Raw genomic sequence first — 18271 nt, forward strand, 5'->3', positions numbered from 1 at the left:
GACCAAACTCTTCCATATAAAGATACAGGATAAGAAGACAAAGATTGATTCTCTGTTTGACTCAAGATCATAGATGAATCTCATCGTAGCAGAATTGGTCAAGAGGTTGGGGATAGAAGTTTGTGATCATCCAAATCCATCCACTGGTATGGGAAAAATAAGGATGCAAAGTTGAATGTAACAAAACAATGCAAAATTATATTTGCTATCAGTGTTGATTTTATTAATGAACACTACAACAAAACCAGCGATTTGCGCTAGATTTAGTGCCATATTTTAGTGCAATTTTTTTGTAATTGTGATGAGCAACCTGGCGCTAAATTTGGCTCTATTGTACAATTTTTAAAGCGTCCTTTTTTGCACTTGATTTTTCATCCTTTTTCACGCTAGATTTTGCATCATTTTTTACACCAAACTATGCATCATTTTTTGCGTCAAATTTTGAACCAAGATTTGCATCTTATTTTATGACAGGTTTTGCTTCTAGTTTTGTGTCATTTTTTGCATCTATTTTTCATTCTCTTTTGCTTCCTATTTTGTGTCATTCTTTGCTTCCATTTTTGCACCATCATTTGCATCAAGTTTACACTGTATTTTGAATCCAATTTAACGTTTTTTTATGCATCCATTTTGTGTCAGTTTTTGCATCTAGTCTTACGCCAGGTTTTGTATCTAGTCTTACACTAGTTTTTGCTTCTATTTTTGCACCAGCTTTGGTGCCTATCTTTGCACCATGTGTTGAATTTGATTTAGCACCAAATTTTGCATCCATTTTTGTTCCCATTTTTGCATCTTTTTTTTGACCATTTTTTACATCCACATTTACGTTCGATTTGTCTCCATTTTTCCCATCTCATTTTGCACCATATTTTGCGTCATTTGTTTCATCCAATTTTGCATCATTTTTAACACCATCTCTTGCATCTAATGTTACATCATTTTGAGCATCCAAATTTGCATTTCTATTTGCATCTTATGTTGAGTCATGTGTTGTGTCCACCTTTGCATCTTATTTTGTGTCTAATGGTACATTCAATTTAGAGCCATTTTTTACATCTACTTTTGTATTTGTTTTTGCACCAAGTTTTGCATCCAATTTTAAGCTATTTTATGCCCCTTTTTGCACCATTTTTTTGTGTCTACTTGTGTCCAATGTTGCACCATTATTTACACCGACTTTTTCATCCAATTTTGCATTTTTTTGGTGTCTAGTTTTACATCGTTTTCACCATCCAAATTTGCATCTTTTTTTGCCTCATTTTGTGTCCACATTTGCATATAATTTTGTGTCTGAGTTCGAGCCTAAATTTGCATGTGATTAGGAATCATTTTTTACATCCAATATGGCATCCTTGGTTTCACCTTTTTTCAGCCCCATTTTGCATCTTGTTTTATGTCTTTTCTTACATCTTTTTTTTTTTTCCTTTTTTGCACCCAAGTTTGCATCCCAAATTTACACCATTATTTGCATCATCATTTGGCATATTAATTTGTAACGTTTTTTGCTTCTTTTTAACGCTCAACTTTGCATCTTATTTTACATCTAGTTGTTGTCTTTTTTTGCATCTAATTTGGTGCCCATTTATGTGTCCTTGTTTTTGCCCAATTTGATATCCTTTTGTCTGCCATGTTTTGTTCCCTTCTTTGTGTCAACTATTGCACAATTTTTCACTTCTAATTTAAAACACTTTGTATGTCAATTGTTTGCATTTTGTATTAATTCCTAGTTTAACATCCAATTTTACTTTCAATTTTGCATCCATGGTTACATCCGCATTTGACTTCTTATATAGAGTATATTTTTCTTTACATATATGACCCCCTTTATAGATTCATAGTGAAATATATGATAGTTTCTAAATATCATTAAAGCAGATATCACAATTCAAAATCATTTGTAAAGAAATTTAAGAGAAATTGACAACATCCATCCAAAAAAATAACAATGTGTCATTAACAATTTTCAAAACATGTATAAAATAGCAACATAATACTAATAAAATCAGTATTATTTTTAATCAAAACAAGTAAAATTCAAATATGATTAACAAATCAAAATATTTCATGAATATTGTTATTCTACGATAAATTAACAACATACATAAATCAAACTCATCGTATGATTACAAAATCAAAATGTCTCATTGATATAGGGTAAATTCACAACACCCATCTAAACATAACAATGTCATTCTACACAATAATTTTTTCATAAAAAACAATGCATGTGCATGCCTAGCTACCACCACCAAGATCATCCTCATGATCATCTTGACCATCATCATTACTCTGATCCACATCATCACCAACACCGCAACTATCATCATCATTTCCTCCTTCACCACCATCATCCTCATCCTCATCCTCATCATCTCCTGATATATGTTGAACATAATTTGGATCATCGTCTTGGCAATCATTACCTATAGCATTCTGACAAAAAAAATCAATATTACATGTTAGTATTAATTACATAACACAACGCATGTTTTTGTTATACAATGTTAACCATAAAATGAGGTAAGATATAATATCTAATAGTACTAAAAAATAAAATGAAAATATGGTTTAAAAGTATATTGGAAATCCAACTAAGATTACATACCATAGAGTCCATCCAAACAACAAATTCAACCCATCTCTTTTGCTGCAACACCTCCTTTTCCAAATGATTTGGAGGTCTTCCATATTTTAGTTCCTATCAATCAGTAAATAGGGAGAAATTAGATAATAATGAATTTCTTCTAGTACAAAATTTATTAAAAAAATATCACATGTTTAATATACTTACAAAGGTTGTTATCAATGCTTTTAAACCTTTCTGGCCACTACGATGAGTGACTTTTGTCTTGGTTAACCTCGCCTTGGATGCCTTGTCCTTAAACATAAACCAATTCAATTTATTTTCACACAAATACATGTCTAAGATACTTATAAGTATTAATACATTCTAAATAATGTTTAATGAAAAATTCAATACCTGAATGCTCTCATTGCCGGCTTTTCTTTGTGCATCCAACTTCTCATATGATTTTACAAGTTCTTTCCATACTTTAAAAGGTATGTCAATAGGTCTTTGTTTCAGTCTTTGATCTTGAGGCATTTTTTTAATTTTTCTTGTTTGGTTAAAAATTTTGGTTAAAAAAAACCGAACAAGTAATTCACATCAATGGCATGGGGACTCTATGGATATGTGTAAAAAAATGGCTATAAAGAAAACATCCAAGAAACATATGAGCTCTCCCTTTGATGGTCACTTGGGGCATATGACTGGAAAGGAACAACTCCATTTTCGAAAATCAAGGACAATCCTTTCTCAAATTCCTTCCTAATATTTGCTCCAAATGTCTTAAAATGAAAAACAAAATTCAAACGTCATCCTTAAACATCTCCCTTAAATATAACGTTGGACCATAAATTCTTCACTTTTATTGTTATTGGCTCTGGAATGATTTTTCTATATGCAATTATATAATGAAATATGTGTGCACTAATGAAAAAACATTGAGTTTCATTTTTCATAATCACAAACAATGAAAAAAGAATCACACGTAACTAGCATCATTTTGGAAATTTTATATTTATTAAAAATCTTTAACATGTTTTCCTCCCATATCTCATAAAAAGGTGTGAATTTTTTTATATACTCTCCAATAAGCACTACAACAAAACCAGCGATTTGGAGGTTTTACACTAAGTTTTTCAACATCGAGCTTACTAGGGCTTGCACCACCGGGGTTATTAGTAAGAATCTCATGAGGTTTGCATAGCCATGATTATTAGAATCAAAATAGTAGGATTTGCACTAAAAAACAGTTCATAGAGCTTGCCTGCTGGCGATGTTCTCAATCCTCTTCCTCTGCATCTTTCCCCTCACTATTCTTGTATGTCCTCTTTCGTTTTTCCCTCCAAACAAACCCTCTCAAATTGAGAAAGCAGAACAACTCACTCGATGAGAATCCGAATCCAATTATCGCTTCTAACAATAACCTAATACGATACCAGAAGTGATTACACAAAACCTCATTGACTCTTCATTTGTTTGGAAAAGAGCCAAGCATATACTTCTGACGAGGGTTTCCGTCTCAAGTCTGGCTTGCAGGACGTCGCTTAGTCAATTGCGAGAAAAGTTTTCCACCTACCTGTCACATACGGTTTGTCACACTATATATTAAAATAAGGTTGATCATACTAACAATAAGGTTGTATAGTTTAAAAGGAGGGCTCTCCTGACTACATTTGGTTGGTTTATAGAAAAGATTGCTGGAATGTGTAATGTGAATTCTCTGCTAACTGTTTTTTAAGCATTTGGAAGTATTAAAACCCCCTAGGATAATTAATGTAAGACCTGTTAATTAATGTGTAAAGATGGCTATTGTCCTTGGGCTACCTTAGCTGTTCGTGTTTAGTGATCTGTGGTATTATGACTCCTCAAGTCACTATTAAACCATGAGAACCATGCCCAGGCAGACTAGTGTGACATTGTGGATGAGAACCAAAACTAGACTCCTATAACCTCCTTTTTCATCCTTTAAATTGCAGAATTAACTGACTGTTCTAGTAATCATTCTTGAGCACCTGAAGATGTGCACCCTAAATAATAAGAATAATACCCTGTAACATATGAATAGTCCATCCTGTGCATGTAGGATATGCACATGAGGTCCAATAAAATCACTAACCAGAATACCGGGTGTTATTAAAGCCTCTACAGGTTGATATATATGAATGTTACAGTGTGCAGGAGTATGATTCAATTCCATACGAAAATACAAAACATCTGATAGGATTTCCTTATACCTCATAGGAAAACAACCATTGTCCCTTCTATAGATGAGCAGAATAAGTGCTTGGTTCTCTACATTAAATAAAGACAAAGTATAGTACTTATTGCTGACAAAATAGGATTTAAATCGCGGTTCAATTGCTTGACATTCAGCTGGTCACAGAATTGTAGAGTGCATAATCATAAGTGATGTTGTGAGCCTCATTGCTCAAAGTCTAAGGCTCTTACGAGACATAATCACAGCCATGTATGGCATATCTTGTGATTATGGCATTTTATGAGGTCAATTCTTGTGAAGACATTTCAGTTTATAATAAATTTTGAACCTCAACAGAGTTTTGGCAAGACCTGGCTGAGCTAGGACATCAACAACACAGCTGATATGAATGACATAATCTAGCCTCAAGAGGGAGCCTCTTTTGTTTCATCACTCTAACAATCTATGAAGTGGTGGAAAGCATAACAACTTCCCCTTGAATATGACACCTAAACTGAGTACAAATCCTAAATGATGCAGCCCTTGGTGCATGTCTCTCAAAGTATCGATATTTCAAATGTTGAAAGCTCTTGTGCCCATTTGATATGCATTCGATTGCAGTTCCCCTGAAGAAAGAATCTTATAAAGGTGAGGCCATGGCCAATATGTTAGCCATATCCATTGGAGTTGCCATTGCTTGACAACTTTAGTGTGATCAGTCCCACCATGATTCACATGGGCTTCTACTCAACACTAGCTGTTGCTATTGTAAGAGTCTTCAAGCTCGTTGAACCCATAGTATTGATAAGTGTATTCTTTGGGTCTCTGGTTTTCAAATTCTGCCTATGTTTTCCTCTCAGTATCATTATTTCAAATGCTGAAAGCTCTAATTCCCATTGATGTGTATTTGATTGTGGTTTCCCTGAAGAAAGAAGCTTATAAAGGTGAGCCCGAGGCCAATATGTTGGCCATATCCATTGGAGTTACTATTTCAGCTTATGGGGAGGCCAAGATGAATGCATGGGAGGTGATTCTCCAGTTAAGTGCAGTTGCATGTGAGACTACCCAATTGGTTCTCATACAAATTCCATGAACATCAAAAGGGATTAAGTTGAATCCCATCACATCTTTGTTGCTCCTTGTTGCCTTGTTTTTCTCAGCACCCCCTAGACCTTAGTAGAATACCCATTTCTGATAATCAGGGTCTCTTCCTTTGATTTGGATTACATGACATTTCTGCTTGTGCCTTGGCTCTTAATCTTGCAGTGTTTCTTCTGATAGGAAAGACTTCAGCCTTGACTATGAATGTTGCTGGTCTTGTCAAGGACTAGCTGCTCATAACATAATCTTTGTCTGTAATAAATGAAAAGGTTACAGTCATAAACTTGAGTGGGTGTGGACTGGATTTTCTGGTTGTCTGTTACTATAATCATTTGAAACTTCAAGCTCTCAAGTCCAATGAAAACCAACCAAAGTACCTCAGCAGTGCAGCTAATGCCAATGATGAAGGAGAACGTTTGATAATGACGAGTGGGAGATTCTCAATCAGAGATTCAGAACCAGTAGAGAAAAATCAAACTCAAGCTTCAGGATTAGGTATTTAGATCATTAATATTGTCTTGTGCTAGAGATTACTGTTCTTGGATTGGCTCCTCTATGCCCAGATCTATTTGCAGGGAACAAGCCAGTCATTCATAGTGAAGAAGATAATGACAAGATTAGTGTATAATGATGGACAGGATGGTGCCATGGTGCCAACCTAAATCTCAAGTAAGGAGAAATCTGTTCATCAATTTGTCAAGAAGCATGGCCTGCAATTCAATTGCTCTAAGCCTATCACTTCTTCCACCTGTCAAATAAATTGTTTCCTGTTTGTTTAGTTGACTATGGTTCTAATAAATATACTATTGTTTGATGTAAAAAGACAAAACAAAACAAAAAATATGGAAATTTGTGACCCCATTTTCTAACTACAAATTGAAATCGGATTACCATAGTGACCACCTCTGCTTATTGGAATAAAAAAGGGGGTGGGTTATGCACAATCCTCCGTATCATTTGCTATTACCAGAGATAATTAAAGCCACCCTAAACTCAAGTCTTAACTATGCTGATAGGGTGTTTGGGGAGGGGGATCCCTTACCAACCCACTATAATCTGCACAAAAGCATCCTAAGAACATATGCAAAATCAACCCTTCAATGAAATGATCCAAGAATATAGGTACTCAAACATTGATTTTATCAAAGAAAAATACAAGACAGAAAGAAAAGATCATAACAAGGATTAGAAGAGTCTAAGAACAGTGCTCACTGTCTACAGAGCCAAGACGAATGCAGAAGAGTTCTTCCTTCAGTTCCCCATCTGAGAAATCAGTTGCATGCCAGACCCAAGTTTTATCACTACCTGCGTGCTCCTGAAGTGACATTAGGGAATGAACTGCAAGGCAAAAAAAAAAAAAAACAATATAATCCAGATAATAAGGATCAACACAAATTCTCGGCACAGAAAGCCTCTTAAAACTTGGATGTAAGATAAGCTATTACAATCTCAGGGGGGAAATTACACAAAGAAACAAACAAACAAACAAATTTACATACTTAAATGGTTTGCACATATTTTCAATGTCTTGGATTGCCTCATGACGAGCTGAACCTTTGTAGTATCCTTGTGCTTAAGAAAATTTACTGTTCCTACACCACGCTCCTTCCATTGATTCCCATCCTTGTCAAACCTGTACAGCTTCACCTTCCTGCAGGGTCAAACATATAAAAAAGAATGGGAATATTAATAAACAATGAAACTGCATTAGGATCATTTTAAGAGCCCATGGCATCCATTAGAAGTAACGTCCACAATATCCCACCATATCAAATGCATTCAAAGATAAATTACCAACGACCTATTAAAAACACAGGAGATATTCCTTAACATTACCGAAAAGGATCCCACAAAAAAGCTCAATAATAACATCAAACATCTAAGAATAAAAATCATCAACTATTTAATAACAAAAGAATGCTCATCCCATACATCCCCATAATGTACAGAAATGATCAACAGCCTGTTCAAAACATCATAGAAAGTCAACGAAAACAGTTGACAGAAGACCAAAACAGACATATGCCTGAATCATACCACCTCACAACATAAAAAGAAAAATCACCCTAATGCCAATAACCAAAAGATAGATTATCAAATAGGCCCAATTCAGTATTCAATGGCTAATCCAAAAACCAAAAAATACGAAACCCCGTATGCTTAACAATAACAAATGACCATCACACCCCCCACTAAACCAGAATAACAGAGAAACCATCATAGATTCTTCAAAGACATTGAAGAAAGTATGGCCTATAGTTCAACAAAATATAAAAAGACTCGTCAAAATACAAAACCCCCAATGATAACCAATAAACCATCAAATGCATCCCCGAAAAAATCTTCATCGGTAGCCTATCAACATAGGAAAACAATTATTACAGACCATAATGAGATCAAAAAATGCTGATCAAAATATCAATGGGACATCAAAACAACAAGAAACTCACAAAATACACAGAAAAGCAAAACCCTAATTACCAGAATAGCACTCTCTTGCAGAAAAATACCTTTTCTGAAATCGTTTTGACCACGAAGAAACGCAGATGAACTGTTGGAAGTCGTGCAGAGAGAGATCTGGTGGCTCATGGATCGATTCTGGGGCAATGTTTATGCGATTGCAAACCATGATTGTTCATATGCGAGCTACTGAGCTCGTTGAGAGGGATACCCGCAATGGCGCCAAACTACCAAGATGATTTGAATTTAAAGGCGGGATAGAATATCTACTGTCCGATCATGTCATCTACGGCCATATATTTGTGTTTCAGTAAAACGGATTTTCAAAGAATTTGAAATATTATACATTTTATAGAATTTGAAATATTATACATTCTATTATTTAAGCTGAATAATAGTTTTACTTTGGAAAAATAATTGGGCACATCAAATAAAATATTGATGCGACGGACATAGAACTCCGAAACAACAATGCACCCTTCTCTTACTCCAAAACAATAATGCACCCTTCTCTAGCTGATGTGTCAATGCTTTCTTTGAAGTGGAACTTAAAGAATTAATTAATTATTCATTATTAAATTGGGATTTTATATAAATTAATTGATTATTTATTAATGTTAATTTCATTTTATAATTTTATAGTAATTTTTAATAGATTTTTGTTAAAGATAATTATTTGAGCTATTATTGTATCAAGATTTTTGTTGTGTCTTTTATTATTATATTTTAATCCACTTTAAACATGCTCAAAATATGTTTTCATCTTCATTTGTGGAGATTATCTACTTGCATATTCAAAAAGTTTTGATGTAGTTTTTGCCTTGAAAAATGATTATTGTGATTGTAATGGTGAGAAATTATTCTATAAACAGTGTTAAGTGTTATTTAGAATAAATGAGAAATTTTTTTTGAATATATAAGACTAATCTTTGAGAGAATAGATATATATTCCCTAATTATCACATAAACAAGGGGTTAATCTTGCATTTAGTGCTTTATCTCTGTAGAGTTTCGCTAAACAAAGGGAATACCTCCTCCTGCATGACTTCGATTGTCCCTCCCTCTTATAGGATTGCAAAGCATTAAGAATTGAATCTTCTTTATTTTAAAGATGTAGTCTTGTCGAATATACCAAAAACATAGTAGGATTCTTTCATTATTGACAAAATCAAGCACATGTGCAAGGGAAGTATTCATCTATGGATGGTTAACAAGTTCATTAATAACTACAAGCAAACGCTTCAAACTATGTATTTAATGATCTCTAGTCATCATCTAAAGAGTTCAAGAATCAAATCAATTCCAACCTAAGTTCTAAGTATATGGTAAATCTCTACTCTAGAGGTTCTATTATTGTAAAATTTCACAACTATGGAAGTTGTGGCAAGGTCTCAAAGGAGGGACTTTCTTTTTGGGGCAAAACTAACCTTTTTTCAAAAGATAGTTTCTATAATTGAATCCATCTTCAATATCCATTTCTTCAACCCCACTCTGCCGGATTTGAATATTGAATCCCCCCTACTTATTTTGGGATGAGATGATCTTTCAAAAGCCAACATAAATATATTGGGGACTTACAACAATATACAAACTAAGCAAGGAAGGGTATACACACATGTGTTAGAAGTTGAATTGAAGTTGACTTGAGCAAAGGTATAACAATGCATATTTAATTAAATATTGGTGATTTTAACAACCATGTCCATTAGATTAAAATAATGATACTTTATGCGTATCTATATGCAAAGACAAAATACTTGAAAGGCACCTTCCCAACAACAAAGGTCATTATAAGAAAAATGGAAAAATAACAAGTTGATGGGTGGTATGATTGAATGAATAATCAAAGGGCAAGAAAGAAGAGACATCCAAGTTTAGTCCTAATAAAAGATTTTATGGCCCCTTCCAAGGAGTGCGTTATTAAGAGGGACACAAACATGATCATGGAGTCTGTGCTAAAGTCTTATGGGAGAAATAGGAAGCATGTGAATGAGATATTATGGATTTCAAAAGAGAAATCATGTTATTCAATCCAATAGAAGCAAGGGGATTGGTGCTACTTGAGACTCCATAAGCTCTAAATCAATTGGTGAAAGCAAGAAGTCTAAAAGATAAATGCAAAGAAAGGAATATCCATCTATGTACAAATCTACAATAAATAAATTCAAAATTATACAGTGTTTCCATATAGACAATGTTAGGTCCCTATAACACTAGTGATTCCCTTATTACTAGTGTCATTGTGGCCCTTACTGTTATTGTTGTGCCCTTATTGTCCCCATATTGTTATTATTGTGCCCCATAGAAGCCCACTATTGTTATTTTTGTGCCCTTATATTATTATTGTTATGTTGACTTTGATTATATTGTGACCCCTTAGACTCCTATATATAGAAATGAGGCTTTGTCATTTGTATCATCCAATAATTGTTCTTTTGTGTAATGTAAAGGAGGTTGCCTCCTCGAAGAGGCTGATTTCTAAGTTGTTGATCTATCTTTTCTATCTTTTTGTGAGTTGGTTTCATAACAGACAACCTAGGTTCGAACCCTAAAAAGTGTAGGGTATTTGTGAGTGTTTGTGAGGGAATGTGTTTGACATCACATAATTGGATTCCCTTCATCATCAAAGAGACATGTGTCCCAAAAGTCAATTTGGTTTAAGTGGATGTTAATATGATACATTGTATATTTTCTGAGGGTAGTAGCACAATTGGAAAAAAGCATAGTTGGCAAGCCCTTGTGTATCCAAGTGATCGAAAGTTCAATCCCCCAGACATATCTCACCAATTGAACTTAAAAAAAATATGATACATTGTATATTGCAAAGCCATTAAGTTAAGTAATGACCTTGGCTAACCCAAATATTTAATTAGAATTTAAGCTCAAACACAACATTAGAAATGAAACCTTCACTCTAGATCTAAGGATATAGGGGTCAACATTGGATATTGGATACAAGACAAGGTGATCAAATGTATCTCTTGGACTAGCATTTTTTACAAAGGAATACAAATTTTAATGCTTATATTAACATGTATGTATAATATAATAATGAAATAGTCACTCTTTAGTTCATGGATAAAAGTGTTGGTGTGGTAGGAAATCTCGAGGGATGTGTCACTATAGTCATAAAAATTGCATTTATTGTGGCACATGGAGAACTTATTAATTGGGTGTAGCTTTAAAAATGGATAGGAGTGTTATCCTCCCCACCTAACTGCAACTCCTACAAATGACATATTTAGTGATTAATGAGTATATTGTTGTAATAATTTTGAACCCTATGTTAAGAAATCCCTATGCAATCCAATTTAACTTAGGTACCATCCTCAAAATGAGGAGAAGTTATTTGTGGGTTTCCTTAGAATGTGTATTTCAAGGAAGAATGTGTACTTTGTCGATATGTTGAAAGGTTTTACGGTCTTTGTGTTTTAGTGTACCATGTCATGTTTGGCATTGAGCGTTGGGTGTGTTGGAAGCCAACTCTTGGTAAACTCAAATACACTTGTCCTAAGGAGGGAGTTGGGGTTTTAAGGTTCTCTGGTTGTAAAAGCTTTCAAATTCAATGTTTTTCATCCTCTTCTTGCATATTGCAGCCTCAAGGCCATTCGATGAGTTGGTGGTCATGCTTAAGGTTTTCATCCTATTCTTGCATTGTGCTTAAGGTTGATTGGTACCTTGTTCCATGAATTATGATCAACTTTGGGTCCTCTTTCAGTAGACACCTCCTAGCCACAGTATTAAAGGCAACATATTGGTTTCCTTTACTAATTTTAGCTTGTAATAAATTTAGATGTAATGGTTGTCACACGCGTTCATATACAACTACCTGATAACAAAGCTAACACAAGCACTTCTACCCATGCCTACATCACATCACAAAGGAGGAATCAATCAATATTATTCAATATCCCGCATTCGAGTATCCCTCCTTTGAGGATTCAATCTAACATTTATGGAGATCAGGTCATCCATTTACAATAACTAGCTTTGCCATATAGCATGTTCGTATTCCTATTGCCATGGCCGAAAGTACCACCGACATATATCTTATGCAATACGAATAAATAATTAGAACGCCTCAATGGATGCAATTCATCCTATAATGCATAATGCATATATTAGATAACCCGAACCATAGGCTCTACCGTTTCAAAACAAAATCATTTATCATACATAGTCAATAATCCGTCTGCCACAGTTGCATGACACGTTAACATGTGTATCTTAGGGATTATGCACAATTAATCAGAAGCGAAGCATTGGATGCATAGCACAAATAACTTGTACCATAGTTTATACAGTCGAGCCTTAACCACAGTTAACAAATTTGCATAGCTGCTCAAGCACGACTATTCACTATCTTAACAAAAGACAAGTTAACACCAATTCTACATAAGATCCAAATACTGTGACTGTAATTAGAATTTCATTTATGTGCATCCATAAAATCATCTCATTAACGCCACATGCAGTGCATTTAAAACTCAAGCAAATTCTCTCATATGCTAAGGAATTTATAACATAGAGGGTAAGAAACCAACATACAGAACAATCCACGCAAGTGAGTCAAACTAGATCAAAAGAGAGAATGACACTTGGAAAACAGAGCACCGCTACCCAACCTAGAAATGACTCTTTAGTTCACCACCGAGTCGAGGTTCTTGCCATGGATCAACTGCCTCCAATTGATCTATGCAATGGGTATTTAATACCTTCTTTCATGATATGGTTTCCATTAGCGGTGTCTCGCTTTTATGGATCTTTTTATCCATTTGCGTAGGCTTATCTCATAAAAGCTCACCTTTCTCTCCCATGAGGATTTTCCTCATAGAAGATTTCCTTTCTCTCCCGCACAACTTTTATGTTTTTCTCAATGGATATTTATCTCCAATCCATCCAACTTATCTAGAATTAAATCGAGAAGCTTTACCATGAAAGAATTATCCTTTCCCATTCACCAATGTGATTTGGCAAGAATCTCATCTCTTGGTGTCTCGCTTTTCCAAGTGATTAATTTATTAATAATGTATTTACTTTTTATATTACACATCATACCTAGCTTTCTCAGCTTAGGTTTGCAAAGTTTGACACACAAGGGAGGGGTGTTACATTTTGGATCCCTCTCTTTCCTTAAGATCCCTCCAACTGCAGCTAGAGTTCTTAGATGACTGTAAGGAGGAAGCCCCTATTGGAAAGGGACAGACAGTTTGAAGGTGTCTATCTTGTTGGTAATTCCTATATCGAAAAGTTGTATTTTCATAGTCCAGGGGTTGGGAATACACAATTCCCATCCACTTGAGCTCAATTTTATCTCGCAAAACTTCATTGGGATCTACCTAAACACATATGCAAACATAGGTGAAAATGCCTTTCAAAAGTCTTTCCCTGTCTACTTTGACGAATCTTCCAATAAAATTGCTCACTTTTTCTAAGAGATCTAGATGGGTAAAGTGAATGGGAAAACTGGGAATATTACCCATACTAGAGTAGTCATCGGCAACATAGTGAGAGGATTGAAGTTGGGAAACCATGGCTTCACTAGAAGACCAACTCATCCCCAAAACCATGGACCTTGGTCAAGGATTTTTTTCTTATCCTCAAGACATTTGAAGATCACCACAAAAAAAATGGGTCTACATCCACCCAAACCGGCATTCATCCAATCCTATCATAATCGAACAGAAAAATGCTACTTTTTCAATAGAAAATGGGGAATAAAAGTATCACCCAAGGATAATGACCACGCATCAAGCGCTCAATCATAAGGGAGGAGCAATAATTTGACAATCACATGTCCTTGATTTCTGTTGATTTAACTCTGAACACTCACGTAATATTCTCTTGCTTGGCGAATTAAACACCACTACATGGAATGGACGAGGATTGAGCCGAACCCTAGATGAAGCCCACTTCATTCTCATCTAAACACAAAACTATATATACGTCAAAGCTATTACAATAGATTTCGACTGTCAACACCTCAAGGTTCTGTTTATATGTGGCTACCTTTTATGGTTACTATTGAATGTGTGATTGGCAATAGTAATGGCAACTTAGGGCTGCCAAATTTCCTTCGATTCCCTCACTACATCCTAACGCAAATAGTTGTTCAATGCCTTGGTTGTCTTTCAAAACTGGTAGGCAGCGTCTTCTTTGATATTTCTCGATGGTTTTAATTCCACTACAATCACAACTTTCATTTACATAAACTTCGTGTTTTCGCACGAGCGACGATTGTTCCAAGGTGAAATGTCACTTGGATGGTTTCAATGTTGTTGACCCATCATAACTAACTAACGGATATGCCCATTACAATTTTATACCACCCCATTATCAATATCAATTATGCATGGGAACCAATTAAAGCAACTTTTCACATTAATTTTATATGAGCATGAGAACATGTGTTAACAAGCAGCCCATAAAGCCTCATTTTGAATGCCATAGTCACTTAGAAGGAATTCCTCTTGTAGTAGCATCCTCCCTACTAAACTTTGCTAGTGCTAACATTAGAACCACCATTACAACAAGATATCTTTCTAGTGTTGACAACACCATTATAGTAAGATACCTCAAGAGAGACAGAAAATTTAAAAAGTATGATAGTAATACGTATCCAGAAGATGGAATTGAAACTAGTAATTGTTCACGAATCCATAAGATTGTAAGGTCATTCTCATTATCATAATCATTGTCATCATCATCACCATCATCCTTGTCATTGTTATTTCCATCATTACATTATCATCATAATCACCATTCATGCCATCATCATCATCATTATGGACATTGTTTGCAATTGTTCATAATTGTAGATGTTGTAAGAAATATCATCAACCCAAAAAATGTGATCAGTGCTAGAAAAGGGTTGTTTAGGACACATTGATATACGTAAGAGAAATAACAACTCTATTTTTGACAGATGATCGATGATGATCATCATCACCACCATTATCATCGTCACTGTCATTTTTATCATCCCCATCATCATCATTAATGTAATTTCTATCGACATTGTTGTAATCATGCATCATCATCATCCATGCCATTATTGTTTTTGATGATGACCTAGATGAAAATGATGATCATGACACCAAAGATAATGCTTATGATTATGACAATGAAAACATCTAAAATTGGGAAGATTCGCCAACATCATTAGCATCGTCATCATCATAATCATTGCCATCATCATAATTGTCATTGTAACCACTATCGTCTTTATCATCATAATCACAATTCATGTCATCGCCATCATCTTCATTTTCATCATTGTCAATATTATTGACATTGTCATCAATTTTTCATAATTGTCAATGCCATAAGGAATATCATCAATGCAGAAAATATGATGAGTGTTGGAAAAGGGATGCAAAAGAGAACATAGAAATGGGGGCAACAATAGAAGTAAAATTGGATGAAAAGTGGATACAACATAAGTAGATGCACAACAACATGAAAAACCTGACACAAAAGTGGATGCAAAAGTAGATGCAGTTGTCAATGCAAACTTGGATGCAAACATGAAGGCAAAAGTGGAAGCAAACATGGGTCCAATGGTAGGTGTAAAACTTGGCACAAATTGTGGTGAAACAAATGTGGATGCAACAACGGAAACAAAAGTATATGCAAAAATGGATGAAACAAAAGTGGATGCAATAGGGGATGCAAACGTGGAAGCAAATGTGGTTGCAATGGTAGGCACAAGATATCGTGCAACAAAAGTGGATGTAACAATAGACAAAAAATATGAAAAATAAGATGCAAAAATGGATGTAAAAGTGGAAGAAAACATTGATGCAACAGGCAAAACAAAATTGGATGCAAAAAATGGATATAATGTAAGTATATGCAAAAGTAGATACAAAACGAGATGCAAAACCCAATGCATAAACCTGACATAAAAGTGGATGCAAAAATAGATGCAATATTTGATGTAAAAGAGGATGTGAACATGGATGAAAAATTGGAAGAAAACGTGGATACAACAGTGAGTGCAAAACATGGTGCAAATTGTGGCATAACAAAAGTGGATGTAATGATAGATGCAAAAAGAGAATCAAAGTATGATGCAAATGAAGATGTAAAAAGGGATGCAAAAAGTGAAATTTAAAATGGGTGCAACAGTGGATGCAAAATTGTGTGCAAAAGTGGATGCAATAGAAGTCGATGCAAAAGTAGATGCAAAACGAGACACAAAACCCGATGCAAATCCCGGTCCAAAATTGGATACAAAAAGGGATGCAAAAATAGATGTAGTAGTTGATGAAAACCTAGACGCAAATGAGGATGCAAAATTATAATCAAAAGTGGGTGCAAAAGGAGGTGCCAAACTAGGCGCTAATTATGGCACAAAAATATTAGATGCAATAGTGGGTACAATAATAGATGCAAAAGAGGATGTAAATATGGATGCCAAACAAGAGGGAAAAGTGGATGCAACAAAAGTAGATGCAAAATTTTATGCAAAACTAGACACAAAACACGATGTAAAACTTGGCGCAAAAGGGATGCACAAATGGATGAAAAAATGGATGCAAAAAATGATTTAAAAAAGGATGCGAAAGTCGATGCAAAAGTTGATGCAAGTGTAGGTGCAAAAAGTGGATGCAAAAGTATGTCAAACAAAATTAGGTGCCAAACTTGATGCAAAACCTGGAACAAAACCTGGTGTAAAGGATGACACAAAACTTGGCATAAAATTTGGTGCAAAACGTGGTGCAAAATCTATTGCAATACCTGGTGCTAAACTTGGTGTAAGATTTGGTGCAAAACTTGATGCAAATTGTGTGTCAAGTTTTGCACCATATTTGATAAATGGATGCAAATAGCACCAAAAATGGGCTCTAGATGCAAAAAAAGAAGTAAAAAGGGACGCTAATCGTTGGTTTTGTTGTAGTGGAAGCAAAACTAGATGCAGTTCCCCTTGATGTATGTGGAGTCGTGTTTGGGAGTCCGTACATGTACATGAAAGATGTAATATTCATGCATAGAGCTAACTAGTACTGGATCGTCAAGGATGGAAAGTCATTCATCATCAATGTGCACAAAGGCAAGTCAATAATTTCATTGGTAAGTGCCAAACAAACCAAGAATTTGATCAATACCAGCACGAACTATGTTTTACTATTTTTAAGAGAAAATCAATTTGTAAAAGAGTTAGTAAAAGGAAAGGCATCCCTGGAGGGGTGTAATAAGAGACAAAAATAACAACTGGAAGATTTTATACAAGAATACAAGGATAGATTCTGAGAGCCTAAAGGCTTACCACCTAAGAGGGAAGTGGAGCATGAGATCCACCTATTGTCAGACTCCCCATTACCAAACATTGGGATGTGCAGACAGTTTAATATAGAAGCAAATGAGGTGAATAAAAAATCATAGCATCTACTAGAACAAGGTGTCATTCAACCAAATGCATCACCATGTGGGTCATCCTTCATCATTGTGACAAAAAGTTGATGGGGCTTGGTGAATGTGTATAAAATAAAAGGCATTAAGAAAAATCGTGCTCAAGAATATATAAACCTTGCCTAGGATAAATGATCTATTGGATCAGTTGCATGTCTGGATATCACCAGGATTGAGTAAAAGAAGAAGATACATGTAAGACCTCCTTCAGAACAAGGCAAGGTTTGTATGAGTGGTTAGTCATGCCATTTGGGCTATGTCATGCACTGGCTCCATTTATGTGATTGATGAATGATGTACTGCTCCCATTTATAGATTCATTTGTTATAGTATATTTGGATGATATATTGGTATATAGTGCTACTTGGGAGGATCACATCTCACATTTGATGCAGGTGATGGAGACATTAAAGAAGCACAAACTATTAGTGAATATGAAGAGGTGTGAGTTTGTAAAGTTGTCTTTGGTGCATTTGGGGTATGTGATAGGTGGAGGAGAGCTGAAAATAGATCCTTCCAAGATGGAGGCCATC

General features: G+C 35.0%; 1 protein-coding gene and 1 pseudogene across 2 annotated transcripts; both read right to left on the bottom strand.

Moving 5' to 3' along the window:
- Nucleotides 1–2155: 2155 nt before the first annotated feature.
- On the bottom strand, nt 2156–3820 carry LOC149172555 (uncharacterized). Its single transcript, XM_089427740.1, has 3 exons — nt 2792–3820; nt 2606–2698; nt 2156–2433 (listed from the first exon to the last, which is right to left on the bottom strand). The coding sequence occupies exons 1-3, from the start codon at nt 2918–2920 to the stop codon at nt 2236–2238; spliced, it is 420 nt and encodes a 139-aa protein (XP_089283866.1). The 5' UTR covers nt 2921–3820; the 3' UTR covers nt 2156–2235.
- Nucleotides 3821–6726: 2906 nt separating this feature from the next.
- LOC149172556 (ran-binding protein 1 homolog c pseudogene) lies at nt 6727–8493 on the bottom strand (annotated as a pseudogene). The gene is made up of 3 exons (XR_016259274.1): nt 8375–8493; nt 7364–7515; nt 6727–7202 (listed from the first exon to the last, which is right to left on the bottom strand). The product of XR_016259274.1 is annotated as a ran-binding protein 1 homolog c pseudogene (transcript).
- Between the last annotated feature and the right edge of the window lie 9778 nt (nt 8494–18271).

The sequence above is a fragment of the Pinus tabuliformis genome, chromosome 4_2, assembly GCF_031772625.1.
Source record: "Pinus tabuliformis cultivar Carrire ecotype Pingquan chromosome 4_2, CPIR1, whole genome shotgun sequence".
NCBI classification, from domain to species: Eukaryota; Viridiplantae; Streptophyta; class Pinopsida; order Pinales; family Pinaceae; genus Pinus; species Pinus tabuliformis.